We start from the raw sequence: 17,698 nt of genomic DNA on the forward strand, positions 1-17,698 counted from the left end.
TTTACAAATACTAAACCGGTTTTTTCAACTATTGCGCACAGAATGGAGGATAACTTGCAACATTTACGAATAATCTACGATGATGTCATTTGTAAAAAATGCAATTGGTTATATTTCTGAATCTCTATTATTCTTAGAATCTGTCTGTGTTGTGGGTATTTATTTGAACTCTTACAGAAGAAAACAACAGATTCCTACGTAAGTTAATATATTTAAATTCGTCGCGATAATTTCATTAAAATAGTTTTTGTATGTATCCTATCAAAAAAGTTTAATGCTTATTTGTGAAGAATTAGATTAATCCATTCAGTTAGATTAAATTTAAATATTAAACAGTATTCTTTTGTTAACGTCAAGTAATCGAAACATTGTAATTTATAGGCAGCCAGTTTCTATCTGGTTCTATTTCCATCAATGATTAGGATATGCATTTGTATTCTATTGCCTAGTAATTCGGTTATCTCTCTATTATAAAGGGATATAACTGTAGACAGAGCCAGACTGGAAACAAAATTCAGCCTTAACATCTTATTAATCGACCTTCTTAAAAAGCTTCATTAATTAAAGAAAAATAATACTAACTTTGTAACTAGATTAGTTTGAATATAATACCCGTAGTTTAGAAGTATAAGAGTTATTTTTCCTTATTCTTCCCACTAATAGATATTATAATTACCATTAACGCCTTCTGTTAAAATTATNAATTATCAAAATAATTTAATTTCAAAATAGAACAACTATCATGCTTATTTAATAATTCATCAAAATTAATACCATTATTAACACAAATTTCCCTTGGACTTTTAGAAAATCCATCAATGACTTGCGTAACTTTCTCGGCAAGAATTTTACATTATACTGGAGTCATCTGTTATGAGATTTTGTTATAAAAACTTTATATATTTCTAATTACTATAAAATGGCAAAAAGCTTAATTTTGGTAGTAAGATTAGTTTTATAAGTGTAAATGTCAATAACGCATAATATTTAAGTCCTACCCCTCTCGAAATATGACACATGATCCCCTTTATCTACCCACCCTTTCGAACTTTCATCATAAAAATTTAACAGTATTAATATCCCTCATATACAAGCCACCATGCCAAATTTCATTTCTTAACCTTTACTCCATCCCGAGATATTAAGCGAAATAGACGCCAATACACACACACACACACACATACATATATATCTACCGAATTTTTTGCCTTTTTTGGATTCAAGAGGTTTCAGAACGTGGAGATTTGCAAAATGCTTGGAGGATCAAATTTGACACGATTCTAATACTTTCCCTTGTTATGTATACGTACCAACCGAGAATGTAAAATGCAAAAATCTTAGGGAACATTTTTTGACCGATCGCCATACTTTCCCTTGTTATATATAACAGCAGCGAAAGTAATATCACTTGAGATTAACTACTATTTTTTTAAAAATACTGTTAATTAACGCGCGAGAAAATAAATCTATTTCGTTCCACAATATAAAAATATATAATTTACAATAAATATCTGATACTTTAAAATATATTATTTTCTCGTTATTGATATAATTCATTTATTAAACAATAAATGCTGTGTTTAGTTTTTATTTTATTTCCAATTAAAATGTTCTTTTCAAAAAGCATTTTATTCATTGAACTCCTGCGCATATGAGAATATTTGACCTAAGAACGTTTACTTGTTCTTCTTTGTTTTCGTACGGAAGATGAAATGATTTGACGCAAATTAATATTTAGTCAAGCTGAAAGCCTAGAACTGTGTTATAAATAATATAGAAATAATTTACGTTTTATAATCTAAATAAGTGTGTGTAGCCCTGAGGAAGGACGAAGTCGTACCTCTTTTGGGTCGCTTTACAGGCTGGTTTACTGGTCAGTGGGAAGCCTGCCCACTGACCAGTAAAGCAGGCTTAACCAGCCTGTGAAGGATGGCATGTTTCGTTTAGGATCAGGATTATTTTTGTCAGGTCGAGTGGAGGAGGTTAGAGGGGTCGTCGGTAAGGCGTCGGCGATACACGAGTAAAAGACATCATTTAATAATAGAACAAAATTTTATTAGACAACAACTTAAATAATATAACTAACATTGAGATTTTACAACCTTACACGCGGACCTGGATGTGTGCGCGCCGAGAGAGTTTACAATATTCGTTATCGTACCTCTAGGGTTGCTTGCACAGAGCGACGTAACTTGGATCGGGTGAGATTCGTCTGGAGCCATCCGTGGATTGGGTTCGAACTCGTCGTCCTTTCTTAGCGTCCACACTCTCAAGAACAAATCTTTTCCGGCCTTTGACTCCCCTTTTGTCCCGGTGTGCGCTCTATTTATCTCCCCGATCACGTTATCATTTTTTACCAATCGCAAATTTTTTTCGTTTATTTTCTCGTGACTCATTTACAAGTTCCGGAGGGAAAGGAAGCCACTCCAGGGAAGGAAGAGTGTTCATCCTCCGGTTACAAAATTCGACAATATTTCGAAACAGGGAAAAAAATGGTAGATTTTTTTTTCATCTTTATTCGTCCCGACCCTCACATAATAATTTCACTCTTTATAATTTAGGATTGGACTTGACATTTACATTGCATTTAAACCGGTGTGTTACTGCTAACAAATTTCATAACAAATGGTAGAAAGTGACCACTGGTATGCACTACATGTCGACGTTAAACTTTAATAAAAAATCAAAGAAAACACATCGTATTATATGTGCAAACCTGAATAATAGTTATTTCAACAATTAAATTTGTAAATAAAATTGTCTTAATTGTAAATAATTTTTTATATATGTAATAAAACGTAAATAATAAAATAATTAATTTTAATTTTTGAAATATGCCGTGTTTCTCGTTATGTTCGTTTTCGTTTTCCCATGCGAATATCATCCTGTTCAATTAACTAAATATGAAAGTAANTTCTTAAAAAGCTTCATTAATTAAAGAAAAATAATACTAACTTTGTAACTAGATTAGTTTGAATATAATACCCGTAGTTTAGAAGTATAAGAGTTATTTTTCCTTATTCTTCCCACTAATAGATATTATAATTACCATTAACGCCTTCTGTTAAAATTATGCTTAAAGTGTATATATAAAAGACGTTTCTAAATTTTTCTTTCAATGATATGAAACCGTGCTTTGCAATTTGTTTCTGCTCCTAACACAATGAAGTGTTATAAATTAAGACACTTGGCGGGTGTCTTAATTTATAGCACTTCATTGTGTTAGGAGCAGAGACGTTTCTAAACTTATGCATGTCTTGTATAACATCTGCACCATGTTATCCGGTCGTGGAGAGCATCGGCCTCTCTGACATTTGCAGGAATTGCTAGTTACCCAGTTTAGCCCTAAATGTAGATGCCTCGAACTTATGACAAATATTATCATGTGTAATTAAATGGAGCAGTACGAGTTGATAATTTTATAATATTCGACTTAATGTATGAAAGATTTCTTTAATTTAAGAATATAAATAATATAGCATATTTTAAACTAAATAGCCGAGTTTCGATTTATAATTTTTGAAATGTCATCTACTAGATTTTCTTTTCACAAACATCAAATTATGGGATAAAGTTTGCTCTTTATTTTAACTAAATGAACATTTAATATTTCTCACATTTTTAATCCACTTTTATTTCCTTTCTTCAATTCATTGTGAACTTTCATTTCTTAAAATTTAGTAAATTGCATTTCTTTATTAATATATTGAAATTAAGAAAAAATTTAAATGTTAAATTATTAATTTTCTAAATTTTAAAATACCATAAAATGAAAAACTGTTATAATAAGTCATTATAATATAAGATACCTGTACTATATAATAATTAAATTTCTCCAGAATTCTTGAGAAATCTGACTTTAAATTTATATTCTTGAGAAATGAAACTTATCGAGAAAACAGAAACACTAAAAAATCCATCAATGACTTGCGTAACTTTCTCGGCAAGAATTTTAAATTATACTGGAGTCATCTGTTATGAGATTTTGTTATAAAAACTTTACATATTTCTAATTACTATAAAATGGCAAATGCTTAATTTTGGTAGTAGGATTAGTTTTATAAGTGTAAATGATAATAACGCATAAAATTTAAGTCCTACCCTTCTCGAAATATGACACATGATCCCCTTTATCTACTCACCCTTTCGAAATTTCATCATAAAAATTTAACAGCATTAATACTCCTCATATACAAGCCACCATGCCAATTTTACTTCTTAACCTTTACTCCATCCCGAGATATTAAGCGAAACAGACGCCAATATACACACACACACACACACACACACACACACACATATATATCCACCGAATTTTTTGCTTTTTTGGATTCAGGAGATCTCAGAACGTGGAGATTTGCAAAAAGCTTGGAGGATCAAATTTGACACGATTCTAATACTTTCCCTTGTTATGTATATCAGCATAAAAAGTAAGATCATTTGTCATTAACTAATATATATACAGTATATATATTTTTAAATACTGTTAATTAACGCGCGAGAAAATGGAACGATTTCATTCCACAAAACAAAAATATAATTTCTACATCTTTCATTTATTTTTTCTTTTTGATTAGTCTAATTGATTCCAAGTGCATAGTCAACTAAATCGTTTACTATACTTGCATTAAGAATATAAATTACAAATTCCATATATATCTGCATATTCCCATACAGGGTTTTCCGTCTTACAATGTTCTCCGTAGTGTTTGGACTGTTACTGATAGTTGCGGTCAAATGCCAGGATGTTGATGACCCAGACTACTACACAGCTGCTGTATACGAACAAGTAAAGCACAATTACATAAGTGATCCGACTAAGTTAAACATTGAAAAAAATTTGGCCGCTTATGAAAGAGTTGCAAAGACTGCTGGTCAACACGTAAGTGCAATCAAAATGTGATAATTACTTTTTTGTTTGATACTTAAAGCACACTTAATTCCAGAATGTCGACTTATTGGCTTTTCCTGAATATGGAATCTTCTCATCCACGAAACGAGAAGTTATAATTGACGATGCCCAATATGTTCCCGATCCGAAAATTGAACAATGGAATCCTTGTTTGGAACCCGACAGGTACAACAATTCATATATTTTAGCCAATTTAAGCTGCATAGCTAAGCAAAATAACTTGGTTATTTTNACACACACATACATACATATATATCTACCGAATTTTTTGCCTTTTTTGGATTCAAGAGGTTTCAGAACGTGGAGATTTGCAAAATGCTTGGAGGATCAAATTTGACACGATTCTAATACTTTCCCTTGTTATGTATACGTACCAACCGAGAATGTAAAATGCAAAAATCTTAGGGAACATTTTTTGACCGATCGCCATACTTTCCCTTGTTATATATAACAGCAGCGAAAGTAATATCACTTGAGATTAACTACTATTTTTTTAAAAATACTGTTAATTAACGCGCGAGAAAATAAATCTATTTCGTTCCACAATATAAAAATATATAATTTACAATAAATATCTGATACTTTAAAATATATTATTTTCTCGTTATTGATATAATTCATTTATTAAACAATAAATGCTGTGTTTAGTTTTTATTTTATTTCCAATTAAAATGTTCTTTTCAAAAAGCATTTTATTCATTGAACTCCTGCGCATATGAGAATATTTGACCTAAGAACGTTTACTTGTTCTTCTTTGTTTTCGTACGGAAGATGAAATGATTTGACGCAAATTAATATTTAGTCAAGCTGAAAGCCTAGAACTGTGTTATAAATAATATAGAAATAATTTACGTTTTATAATCTAAATAAGTGTGTGTAGCCCCTGAGGAAGGACGAAGTCGTACCTCTTTTGGGTCGCTTTACAGGCTGGTTTACTGGTCAGTGGGAAGCCTGCCCACTGACCAGTAAAGCAGGCTTAACCAGCCTGTGAAGGATGGCATGTTTCGTTTAGGATCAGGATTATTTTTGTCAGGTCGAGTGGAGGAGGTTAGAGGGGTCGTCGGTAAGGCGTCGGCGATACACGAGTAAAAGACATCATTTAATAATAGAACAAAATTTTATTAGACAACAACTTAAATAATATAACTAACATTGAGATTTTACAACCTTACACGCGGACCTGGATGTGTGCGCGCCGAGAGAGTTTACAATATTCGTTATCGTACCTCTAGGGTTGCTTGCACAGAGCGACGTAACTTGGATCGGGTGAGATTCGTCTGGAGCCATCCGTGGATTGGGTTCGAACTCGTCGTCCTTTCTTAGCGTCCACACTCTCAAGAACAAATCTTTTCCGGCCTTTGACTCCCCTTTTGTCCCGGTGTGCGCTCTATTTATCTCCCCGATCACGTTATCATTTTTTACCAATCGCAAATTTTTTTCGTTTATTTTCTCGTGACTCATTTACAAGTTCCGGAGGGAAAGGAAGCCACTCCAGGGAAGGAAGAGTGTTCATCCTCCGGTTACAAAATTCGACAATATTTCGAAACAGGGAAAAAAATGGTAGATTTTTTTTTCATCTTTATTCGTCCCGACCCTCACATAATAATTTCACTCTTTATAATTTAGGATTGGACTTGACATTTACATTGCATTTAAACCGGTGTGTTACTGCTAACAAATTTCATAACAAATGGTAGAAAGTGACCACTGGTATGCACTACATGTCGACGTTAAACTTTAATAAAAAATCAAAGAAAACACATCGTATTATATGTGCAAACCTGAATAATAGTTATTTCAACAATTAAATTTGTAAATAAAATTGTCTTAATTGTAAATAATTTTTTATATATGTAATAAAACGTAAATAATAAAATAATTAATTTTAATTTTTGAAATATGCCGTGTTTCTCGTTATGTTCGTTTTCGTTTTCCCATGCGAATATCATCCTGTTCAATTAACTAAATATGAAAGTAATCAATGCTTTAGGTATAAAATGAAATGCTCGTTATGACACTCCATTCTCCCCTAAAATCGAAGGCCAACCTTTGCACACAATTATAATTTTTACAGTTTGATAATCTGTTTATGATATGATCCACAATTGAACCAGATTTGTACCAGATTGATATACAGAGGATACCAGGAATTCTGCTTTTGATGGGAAGGGCATTGTATTAACGGTTCGATTTCCACGACGTTATCGACCTAAGTTATGGAACTGATTAAACAATGAATGTTCAACTGTTCAGATTTACCGTCGCCTACCTCTAGACTTTCCTTTTCGCTGCATTCATAATTTTATGAAGTAGTGTGTAAAATGAGTTAAATTTACAAAAAACAATAAAATGATATTTTTATCTTCTAATTGATATCTAGCAACGAATGTTGTATAATTATCACAAAAAGTCAAACTTCTCTTCATTTTAACGGAATTTATTCAAGAGTAAATACAATTGAATGGAGCAGATTCAATATTGAAATATTGATTGTTACTTTTTACCTTATGACGTCTTTGGTTGTTCAAATGACAAAAGGGAAATTGAGTATTATACGAGGTATATACGATCGATAGAGTTTCCAAGAGAGAATTACTTCCCGCCCGTTCTCAGAAATTTTTTCGTTTTCCCGTTCCCGAATATCGAGAAAAATTGGTCAGGAAGGCGAAAAAATCGGCTCCTAGAACCCAGTGATAACCATAATGGAAAATAAATATACTACGCACAATGTATCTTTTAGACATTTTCACTCTTTATGGCTACGTAAACTTACGTTGTATTACAATATTTACACAACCAGAAATACACGCTTGATACCAGAATCAGATAACACATGACCAATTAATTTTAGCTCTTGTAAATCGAACATATTTGATCACGGAGAATAGAAAAAAGTTTGCATTTACACAAAAATCCTGGGTTAAGAAAATAAACATTTATTTACGTAAACACAAACTGTTTGTTCTTCACGATGAATGTGTAGTATGTCTGCATTACACATTCTCTCCTAAAAGTAATAAATTTTAGTAAAAATAAAAGTAATAAATAGTAATAATTTTAAAAATAAATTTAATCGGTAATTTATAAAGCAAAACGATTTTTTTCCATTCTCATAAATGAATATTCTTTACGGTTGTTTGGAAAACATAAATTATGATATATTATATTACAGTATATACATGTGTCTATAAAAAAACAAACGTGAAAGTAATTTACAAATACTAAACAGGTGATTTTCAACTTTTGTATACAGGATATAGATAAAGTTGCTTCATCACAACATCTACGAATAATTTATGATAATGTCATTTGTATGATATGATTGGTTATATTTCTGATTCTCTATTATTCTTGGAACCAGTCTGTGTTGTGGTATATATCTGAACTCTTACAAAAGAAGACACCAGATCCTTGGGTAAGTTAAAATAGTTCTTATTAAAAAATTATCCATTCTTTAGATTAAAATTAAAATATTAAACAATAGTCTTTTGTTAATGTAAGGTAATAGATTCATTGCAATTTATAAGCCAGGCACTTTCTGTCTCGTTCTATTTTCGTCATTGATTAGGATATGTATTGGTAATGTATTATCTACTAATTCGTTATCTCTCAATTACAAAAGGGCGTACTGTAGATGTTTCAAATTTATGACAAACATACTATGAACTAACTAAATGAAGCAGTTATAGCTGATAATTTTAATTAAATTAATAAACCAACTACGAGTTGATCAATTATCCCGGAAATCAAAATTACGTGTGTGGCGTCATCTGTAATGATATTTTATTATTAAAACTTTATTAAAGCTTAATTTTGAGGATAGGAATTAGTTTTATTAAAAATTGTAAAAGCTATTAACGAGTAAAATTGGCATTAAGTCCGATCTTAATCGAGATATGACACACAGAAATTAAGCCTTTTGACATTTTATAGTTCTGTAATTAAAATTATAAAAAGTTTTTTTATAACAAAATCTCATAAAAGATGGCGCCACGCAATTTATTTAATTTGCTTAATTAATAATAAAAAAATTCTTTTTTAGTGAAAGATCATAACAACCGAGAAAGTTACGAAAATCGTTGCTAGATTTATTTATTTATTTATTAAATGAAAATTCTCGAGCGACTTTCAGAAATCTGGATTAAAATTTCTTTTCTCCAGAAACATTTCGTATGGAGAAAACAGAAACACTAATTAAAAATCACCATACAAAAAATATTTCTTTAAACACTATTAATTAACATGTAAAAAATGGATTACTCATTCTACAATACAAAAATATCTAATTTCTGTATCTTTTATTTATTTTTTGTCAATTAGTCTAATGACTCTTGATGCTTAGGCATATAAAATAAACTATAAATTTCAAGTATCATATGTATGTATTCCCATACAGGTTCTTTCGTCTTACAATGTTCTCCGTAGTGTTTGGACTGTTATTGATAGTTGCGGTCAAATGTCAGGATGTCGATGACCCAGACTACTACACGGCTGCTGTACATGAACACGTAAGGAAAGGTAATTACAAAACAGATACGACTGAGGAATTCATTGAAAAAAATTTGGCCGCTTATGAAAGAGCTGCAACGACAGCTGGTCAACACGTAAGTGCAATAAAAATGTGATAATTACTGTTTATTTTTTTGTTTAATAATTAAAGCTTATTGAATTCCAGAATGTTGACTTACTAGTTTTTCCTGAATTTGGACTCTTTCCACCAACGGAAAGAGAAGTTATAATTGACGATGCCCAATACGTTCCCGATCCGAAAATTGAACAATGGAATCCTTGTTTGGAACCCGACAGGTACAACAATTCATATATTTTAGCCAATTTAAGCTGCATAGCTAAGCAAAATAACTTGGTTATTTTGGCTAATATTCTGTCGAAAGTTCCTTGCGACAATTCTACTGATTGCCCGGATGATAAATTCTACGTTTATAACACCAATGTAGCCTTCAATAGAAGTGGACTATTAATAGCACGATATAGGAAAACTCATTTATATTTCGAAGATGGCCTTAACGTCCTTCCAAAACCGGAATTTATTGTATTTTCTACTGATTTTGCCTTAATCGGTACTTTTGTTTGCTTCGATATTGTATGGAAAGAATCAGTTCAAATGGTTGAAAAATATAAACCTGATGCTGTTATATTTTCAACTCTATGGTTCGAATTCATTGAACCAGGAATGAGCGCAGTTCAAGTTCAACAATCTTGGGGAATCGCAAATAACGTCACCATTATAGCAGCTAACAGGCAACAGCTACAGAATGGATCTTTAGGAAGCGGAATGTTTTTTGGAGATACTGGAATCGGCAATTACGTTTATATCGCAGATGGTCAATCCAGACTACTGATCTCTAAAGTTCCAAAAAGAGGCGTTAGACCACCTCAAGAATTCCCGCCTGCAACCATTATTGAATTTGGTGATTTTGCAATAGGAAAATCTAATAACAATATATCTTCTGGAGTATGTTCTACGAAAATACTAGGATTCCCATCAAACTACAAGGATTTCAGATGCCAGGATTATGACCTCAGTAACTTTACGTTAGTTAAAGTGAATGCGGAAAATCACGTGGAAGCTTGTAATAATGGACTTTGCTGTAGCGCTAGTTATAAAGTACAGTTATCGGACGAAGACTATTATCTGGCAGTTTTCAATGGAACTTATACAGCTTTCGAAAGATATACATGGTGGATAGAAGCTTGTTTTTTTGTGCGCNCCTAAAAGTAATAAATTTTAGTAAAAATAAAAGTAATAAATAGTAATAATTTTAAAAATAAATTTAATCGGTAATTTATAAAGCAAAACGATTTTTTTCCATTCTCATAAATGAATATTCTTTACGGTTGTTTGGAAAACATAAATTATGATATATTATATTACAGTATATACATGTGTCTATAAAAAAACAAACGTGAAAGTAATTTACAAATACTAAACAGGTGATTTTCAACTTTTGTATACAGGATATAGATAAAGTTGCTTCATCACAACATCTACGAATAATTTATGATAATGTCATTTGTATGATATGATTGGTTATATTTCTGATTCTCTATTATTCTTGGAACCAGTCTGTGTTGTGGTATATATCTGAACTCTTACAAAAGAAGACACCAGATCCTTGGGTAAGTTAAAATAGTTCTTATTAAAAAATTATCCATTCTTTAGATTAAAATTAAAATATTAAACAATAGTCTTTTGTTAATGTAAGGTAATAGATTCATTGCAATTTATAAGCCAGGCACTTTCTGTCTCGTTCTATTTTCGTCATTGATTAGGATATGTATTGGTAATGTATTATCTACTAATTCGGTTATCTCTCAATTACAAAAGGGCGTACTGTAGATGTTTCAAATTTATGACAAACATACTATGAACTAACTAAATGAAGTAGTTATAGCTGATAATTTTAATTAAATTAATAAACCAACTACGAGTTGATCAATTATCCCGGCAGTAATCAAAATTACGTGTGTGGCGTCATCTGTAATGATATTTTATTATTAAAACTTTATTAAAGCTTAATTTTGAGGATAGGAATTAGTTTTATTAAAAATTGTAAAAGCTATTAACGAGTAAAATTGGCATTAAGTCCGATCTTAATCGAGATATGACACACAGAAATTAAGCCTTTTGACATTTTATAGTTCTGTAATTAAAATTATAAAAAGTTTTTTTATAACAAAATCTCATAAAAGATGGCGCCACGCAATTTATTTAATTTGCTTAATTAATAATAAAAAAATTCTTTTTTAGTGAAAGATCATAACAACCGAGAAAGTTACGAAAATCGTTGCTAGATTTATTTATTTATTTATTAAATGAAAATTCTCGAGCGACTTTCAGAAATCTGGATTAAAATTTCTTTTCTCCAGAAACATTTCGTATGGAGAAAACAGAAACACTAATTAAAAATCACCATACAAAAAATATTTCTTTAAACACTATTAATTAACATGTAAAAAATGGATTACTCATTCTACAATACAAAAATATCTAATTTCTGTATCTTTTATTTATTTTTTGTCAATTAGTCTAATGACTCTTGATGCTTAGGCATATAAAATAAACTATAAATTTCAAGTATCATATGTATGTATTCCCATACAGGTTCTTTAGTCTTACAATGTTCTCCGTAGTGTTTGGACTGTTATTGATAGTTGCGGTCAAATGTCAGGATGTCGATGACCCAGACTACTACACGGCTGCTGTACATGAACACGTAAGGAAAGGTAATTACAAAACAGATACGACTGAGGAATTCATTGAAAAAAATTTGGCCGCTTATGAAAGAGCTGCAACGACAGCTGGTCAACACGTAAGTGCAATAAAAATGTGATAATTACTGTTTATTTTTTTGTTTAATAATTAAAGCTTATTGAATTCCAGAATGTTGACTTACTAGTTTTTCCTGAATTTGGACTCTTTCCACCAACGGAAAGAGAAGTTATAATTGACGATGCCCAATACGTTCCCGATCCGAAAATTGAACAATGGAATCCTTGTTTGGAACCCGACAGGTACAACAATTCATATATTTTAGCCAATTTAAGCTGCATAGCTAAGCAAAATAACTTGGTTATTTTGGCTAATATTCTGTCGAAAGTTCCTTGCGACAATTCTACTGATTGCCCGGATGATAAATTCTACGTTTATAACACCAATGTAGCCTTCAATAGAAGTGGACTATTAATAGCACGATATAGGAAAACTCATTTATATTTCGAAGATGGCCTTAACGTCCTTCCAAAACCGGAATTTATTGTATTTTCTACTGATTTTGCCTTAATCGGTACTTTTGTTTGCTTCGATATTGTATGGAAAGAATCAGTTCAAATGGTTGAAAAATATAAACCTGATGCTGTTATATTTTCAACTCTATGGTTCGATTTCAAGGAACTAGGAATGAATGCTGTTCAAGTGCAACAATCTTGGGGAATCGCAAATAACGTCACCATTATAGCAGCTAATAGGCAACGTCCAGATTATGGATCTTTAGGAAGCGGAATGTTTTTTGGAGATACTGGAATCGGCAATTACGTTTATATCGCAGATGGTCAATCCAGACTACTGATCTCTAAAGTTCCAAAAAGAGGCGTTACACCACCTCAAGAATTTCCGCCTCCAATTATTATTGAATTTGGTGATTTTGCAATAGGAAAATCTGATAATAATATATCTTCTGGAGTATGTTCTAGGAAAATACTAGGATCCCCATCAAACTACAAGGATTTCAGATGCCAGGATTATGACCTCAGTAACTTTACGTTAGTTAAAGTGAATGCGGAAAATCACGTGGAAGCTTGTAATAATGGACTTTGCTGTAGCGCTAGTTATAAAGTACAGTTATCGGACGAAGACTATTATCTGGCAGTTTTCAATGGAACTTATACAGCTTTCGAAAGATATACATGGTGGATAGAAGCTTGTTTTTTTGTGCGCTGCGATTCCTATAAAGGGAAGGCGTGTTCCACCTTTCCTACAAAAGCTAGCACTGTCTTTGAAGAGCTTAAAATCGAAGCTAATTTCACCACTCCATATGTCTATCCCAGTATTTCTATTAGCGGCCTACAACTAGCTCCGAAAAAGAATTGGGTTTACAAGAACCATAAATTACATTTCAAAACAGAATCTGACAGCCTCTTACTTGCTACTTTATTCGGAAGATCTTACGATAGAGATCCGGAGTAATTTTTCCAGCTTTATTATTTCTTATTTTTATATAATATATGAATATTTTTATACTTTGAGAAAAAGAGGATGATAGAGCTTGTTACGGACTTAGGAGTGGTTCGAGCGCAATTGTTTTAAAATTGCTATTTTCAAAGAAATTTTTTAAAATATCGAATTAAAACAGCAAAAGATGTACGTATTAGAAGGCCAAACTAGTATTGCATCAACGTCTCGTTATAGTCTGCCTACAAATGATAAGATGCACAAGAAATGACAAATTATTTTAGGAATTGGTTTAAATATAAAAATATAATCGCATTTAACATTTTACAGACGATTGATTTTTTGTCCCGTACTAAGATTAATCTTAGACGAAAATTTTGTGACATTTGCTATGGTAAAATGTTTAAAATTATACTCATTAGACGTAAGGTTTTTGTATCAAAGTTTTAAGCAAGTACAGTATTTCATAAGTACAAGATAGCTTGAAAAGTTTCCAGAATTATGCTGGGTTAGTCAATTAAAGGCAATAAAAAAGGGAGCATGCAATGCATGTCTTAGTTAAACATGCCAGGAATAGAGAAATGTGTTGAAACAAATCCGTACTCGCTGCAAAGATGACAACAGTTACTGTTCACTGATGGTCGTGTTAGTGAAACGACGTGGACAGAGTGTCGCGGAAATGTCTGTGAAAGATCTATGTGCAAATATCAAATTTATGTGTTATAGAGAAAACCCTCTGAGACCTTGAAGATACTTCAGTATGCCTACGTTGAATCTGCCACGAAGCATTCTCAAGTTTATGACTGGCAAAAACGCTTTCGTGAGGGACGAGAACGTATTGCTGATGACTTGTGAAGTGGTCGTCCGTCGACGTCAATGTCAGAGGAGAAAGTGTTGATGTACTCGAGATTGTGAGGTCAGACAGATAGCAGTCAATTGAGCAGATCGCTAAGAGAGCGGGAAATTCGGTTGGAAGTTGCTATTCCATCCTGCATGATCTCGCAAGATGGAATTGAACATGCACCGACCGTGTTTACCCACACATAGTGTCACGAATGCTCACGGCGAATCTAATGCGATTTCTTCCTCTTCTCCCAGTTGAAAGATGCCATCAAGGGACGCCACTTCAAGAATGCGGATGAGGTTATACAGAGTGCGACATCTGCGTTGCAGGGCTGTCGCGAGACGACTTCCAAGAATGTTTTTCAGCTATATCAGCATTGGCAAAAGTGTGTGGTTACCAATGTGGTTACTTTAAAAGACACGTTGCTTGATTTCTCAATTGCACACATACTTTTGAGTAAAAATAAATTCCGGAAACTTTTTGAAGCTACCTTGTAAATATATATTATTCAATTATTTGTATACTGTATTATAAGTTATAAGAATTTCTGGACAATATAAAAATATGTATTACATTGTATTGTCAAAAGAAGAATGCGAATTTTTGACTATTCATTGCTTTATACAGTATATAATTGTTTCTCAAAAATAACAACTTTTCGAATGCAACTCGACACTTGACGTAAGTATATTAATTAATAGATTAATTACATTCTTATTCGCTGAAATCCGAGCCTTCAAACTGCTAAAATGATTTTTATTTATTCATCGAAGTTCACTACAGTGTTTTTTCCCAGTTATCCACATAATCTTGCTACCAGAAGAGCCTCTGTGTTAGTAAAATTTCGAAAACTATTTTCGAGTTAAATTATATCCGATCTAATTAATTACTCGTTTAATTTTTCTTTTCAACGATTATCGATGACTTTTTATTAGGGGTAACTGTATCATATTTCGCCCATGTACTTTATACCGCCTGGCGCTATGGAGATCAAACCGGAGCACCAGTTACAAAGCTTCTATTGGGGAGAGTTAAGACATAAGGAATATACGGATGCTCCCCTACTTACAAACGAGTTACGTTTCCAAGGTTTTATCGTAAGTCGAAAAGTAACCTAGAAATTTGTACATAGAATAACCACTTATTATTAGTGTTTGATCCTTCAATGTACAGTACTTAATAGAATACATTATGCTTGTTTACCCGCTCACTACTGCTTACTAACGGGTGTTTCAAACGCCTAATGCACTTAATTTTATAATGTCTAGTTTAGTTTCTATAGTAATAGAGAGGCAATTCTTGCATTTATCTCCACTTCTAGATTTACTATTACGTTTTGGACGCATTTTTGAAGCACTAATCGTAAAAGTTAATAAAAATTGCAAACAATAGCGGAAAACTCCTTTACTCCAACGTTACCAATGTCGCCGTCATCTCACGAGCATCTAATGAGACTAGAAATAAAATAAAACAAGTTTCGTTAATAGTACATAACTATAAGCTTTATTATAACTTAGACAAATAATGTGAGTTCTAATTATTTAAAATTTATTTTATATATAATAGAATTGCCCGTTTGTCTGTCCTATATACACTTCTAAACCCTTCGATTGATATGCGCCCGTATTTGACCTTCATCGGTACAAATCAAATGTCGGTTTTATTCTAGTAGTCTAGAACAAAAATTTTTAAAACATTCTAGAATAATATTTTAAATGTTGATAGCCAGGTGTCTGAAGTTATAAATAAATGAAAATATACACGTATAAAGCATATATAAAAATAATAATAGAAATATAAGAACCAGTAATAATAACTAAGTATAAGTACGAGCGTAACTCCCCAATGTGCATGCGATGAGTTCATCTAGTGTTACTTGGAGTATATTTCAAAAAAAGCTCTCTACGCCACGGGTATAGCATCAGATAGTGCCTCGGCCGAAACAACTAAAAAGATTAGAAATCTACAAAGCCTTTGGGAGAGAGACGATAGTTAACTTCAAGGAGACAGACTTTATTTCGTCAGGCTGGAGAGCGTATAAAAAGTTATAAGTAAAGGTTTCTTCCAATAGTGAGAGTAGTAATATTAATCACGTCTTTCTTAACTCCTCATTACCTCTTAGAAAGATTTTAACTTCAATATTGTGGTTCATAACATGACAAAAGTCAAAATGTAATTTTTCATCGTAAATATTTTCACAAGTTGAAGCCAAAGTTTTCACAAACAAACTATAACTAAGAGCAATTATTTATTGTGACATCGTCTTAATACCGGGCTGCAATTTTTAATAATATTTTAAAATCATTTAATTCAAAATATATCCTCTCCACCTCAAATTAGTAGTGATTTGCCCCTGAACATCATACTTTTCCTTTACAATAGAGTCGTGCCGGTCATCTATTAACTGCTTTCGGGAGCAGGGAAGTTTTGAATTGAGAAAACGTGACTTCCGGTTTGCATCGAAAGTTCATCTTTAGTTAATTGGGTCCTGCTGTCCCTAAAGTTTCCATTTCTCGGATTTCATCTAACTGTCGTCCATCCGTCTGTCTCTCCGAGATTAAGACAGACGGATGGACGACACTGGGAATTTATAGTTTACAATTTTTATCAAATTGCTACTGATAGATTCGAATTAACTGATTGGAATGCTTAGAACAGTGATTCTCAAACTTTTTCGATCCACCGCCCCCTTTGTTCCATAAAGTTATACCCAACGCCCCCTAACCCATTTTCTCTTGTGTGAGAAAAGGATTGGAAATATTCTTAGGAAAACTTTTCTATGAATCTCACACTTTGTGCCCTTACTGTACATTGTTCTCATCATCTGGAAACCATTAAACGNAGAAAAATTATCCTTATCCTACCAACCCATTGGATATCAAAACCTTTTTCCTTAAGAATAAAGACATAAAGAAATATGGAACAAATTTTTGTAAACTCTCTCTCGGTCCTTCGCGTTTCAGGGACTCAGATTTATCCCTTTGAAATTAGTTATTGTAATTAATTAGTTATTGTATCTATGTAGCTAATAAATCGTTGTTATCCTGTTAAATTGGTGTCCTCGTTTGCTCGTAAATCGCCTGTCATCTTACAGACACACTTCTCCCTCCGCCACTCGACCCAAACCATTAAAGCCCGTTACAGCGGTAACAGAATCCTTCCATCCATCCTGACAGTGAGAAGGTTTAACAACCTGTTGCCAGATCGGGAGACCTACACCCTCCCCGGCGGTTCACATATATTTGTTTAGTTT

At 32.4% G+C, this 17,698-nt stretch overlaps 2 protein-coding genes across 2 annotated transcripts; both read left to right on the forward strand.

The window, feature by feature from the left end:
- The first annotated feature begins 60 nt into the window (after nt 1-60).
- LOC111631973 (biotinidase-like) lies at nt 61-10,646 on the forward strand. Its single transcript, XM_023376325.1, has 4 exons — nt 61-198; nt 4,678-4,882; nt 4,947-5,135; nt 9,777-10,646. Exons 1-4 carry the CDS (start codon nt 80-82, stop codon nt 10,644-10,646), a joined length of 1,383 nt encoding a protein of 460 aa, XP_023232093.1. The 5' UTR covers nt 61-79.
- A 248-nt stretch (nt 10,647-10,894) lies between these two features.
- LOC111631968 (biotinidase-like) lies at nt 10,895-15,009 on the forward strand. Its single transcript, XM_023376321.1, has 3 exons — nt 10,895-11,050; nt 12,036-12,243; nt 12,315-15,009. The coding sequence occupies exons 2-3, from the start codon at nt 12,052-12,054 to the stop codon at nt 13,614-13,616; spliced, it is 1,494 nt and encodes a 497-aa protein (XP_023232089.1). The 5' UTR covers nt 10,895-11,050; nt 12,036-12,051; the 3' UTR covers nt 13,617-15,009.
- Nucleotides 15,010-17,698: the final 2,689 nt, after the last annotated feature.

Source organism: Centruroides sculpturatus, unplaced genomic scaffold (assembly GCF_000671375.1).
Source record: "Centruroides sculpturatus isolate CEXI.00-Female unplaced genomic scaffold, Cexi_2.0 scaffold783, whole genome shotgun sequence".
Classification (NCBI taxonomy): Eukaryota; Metazoa; Arthropoda; class Arachnida; order Scorpiones; family Buthidae; genus Centruroides; species Centruroides sculpturatus.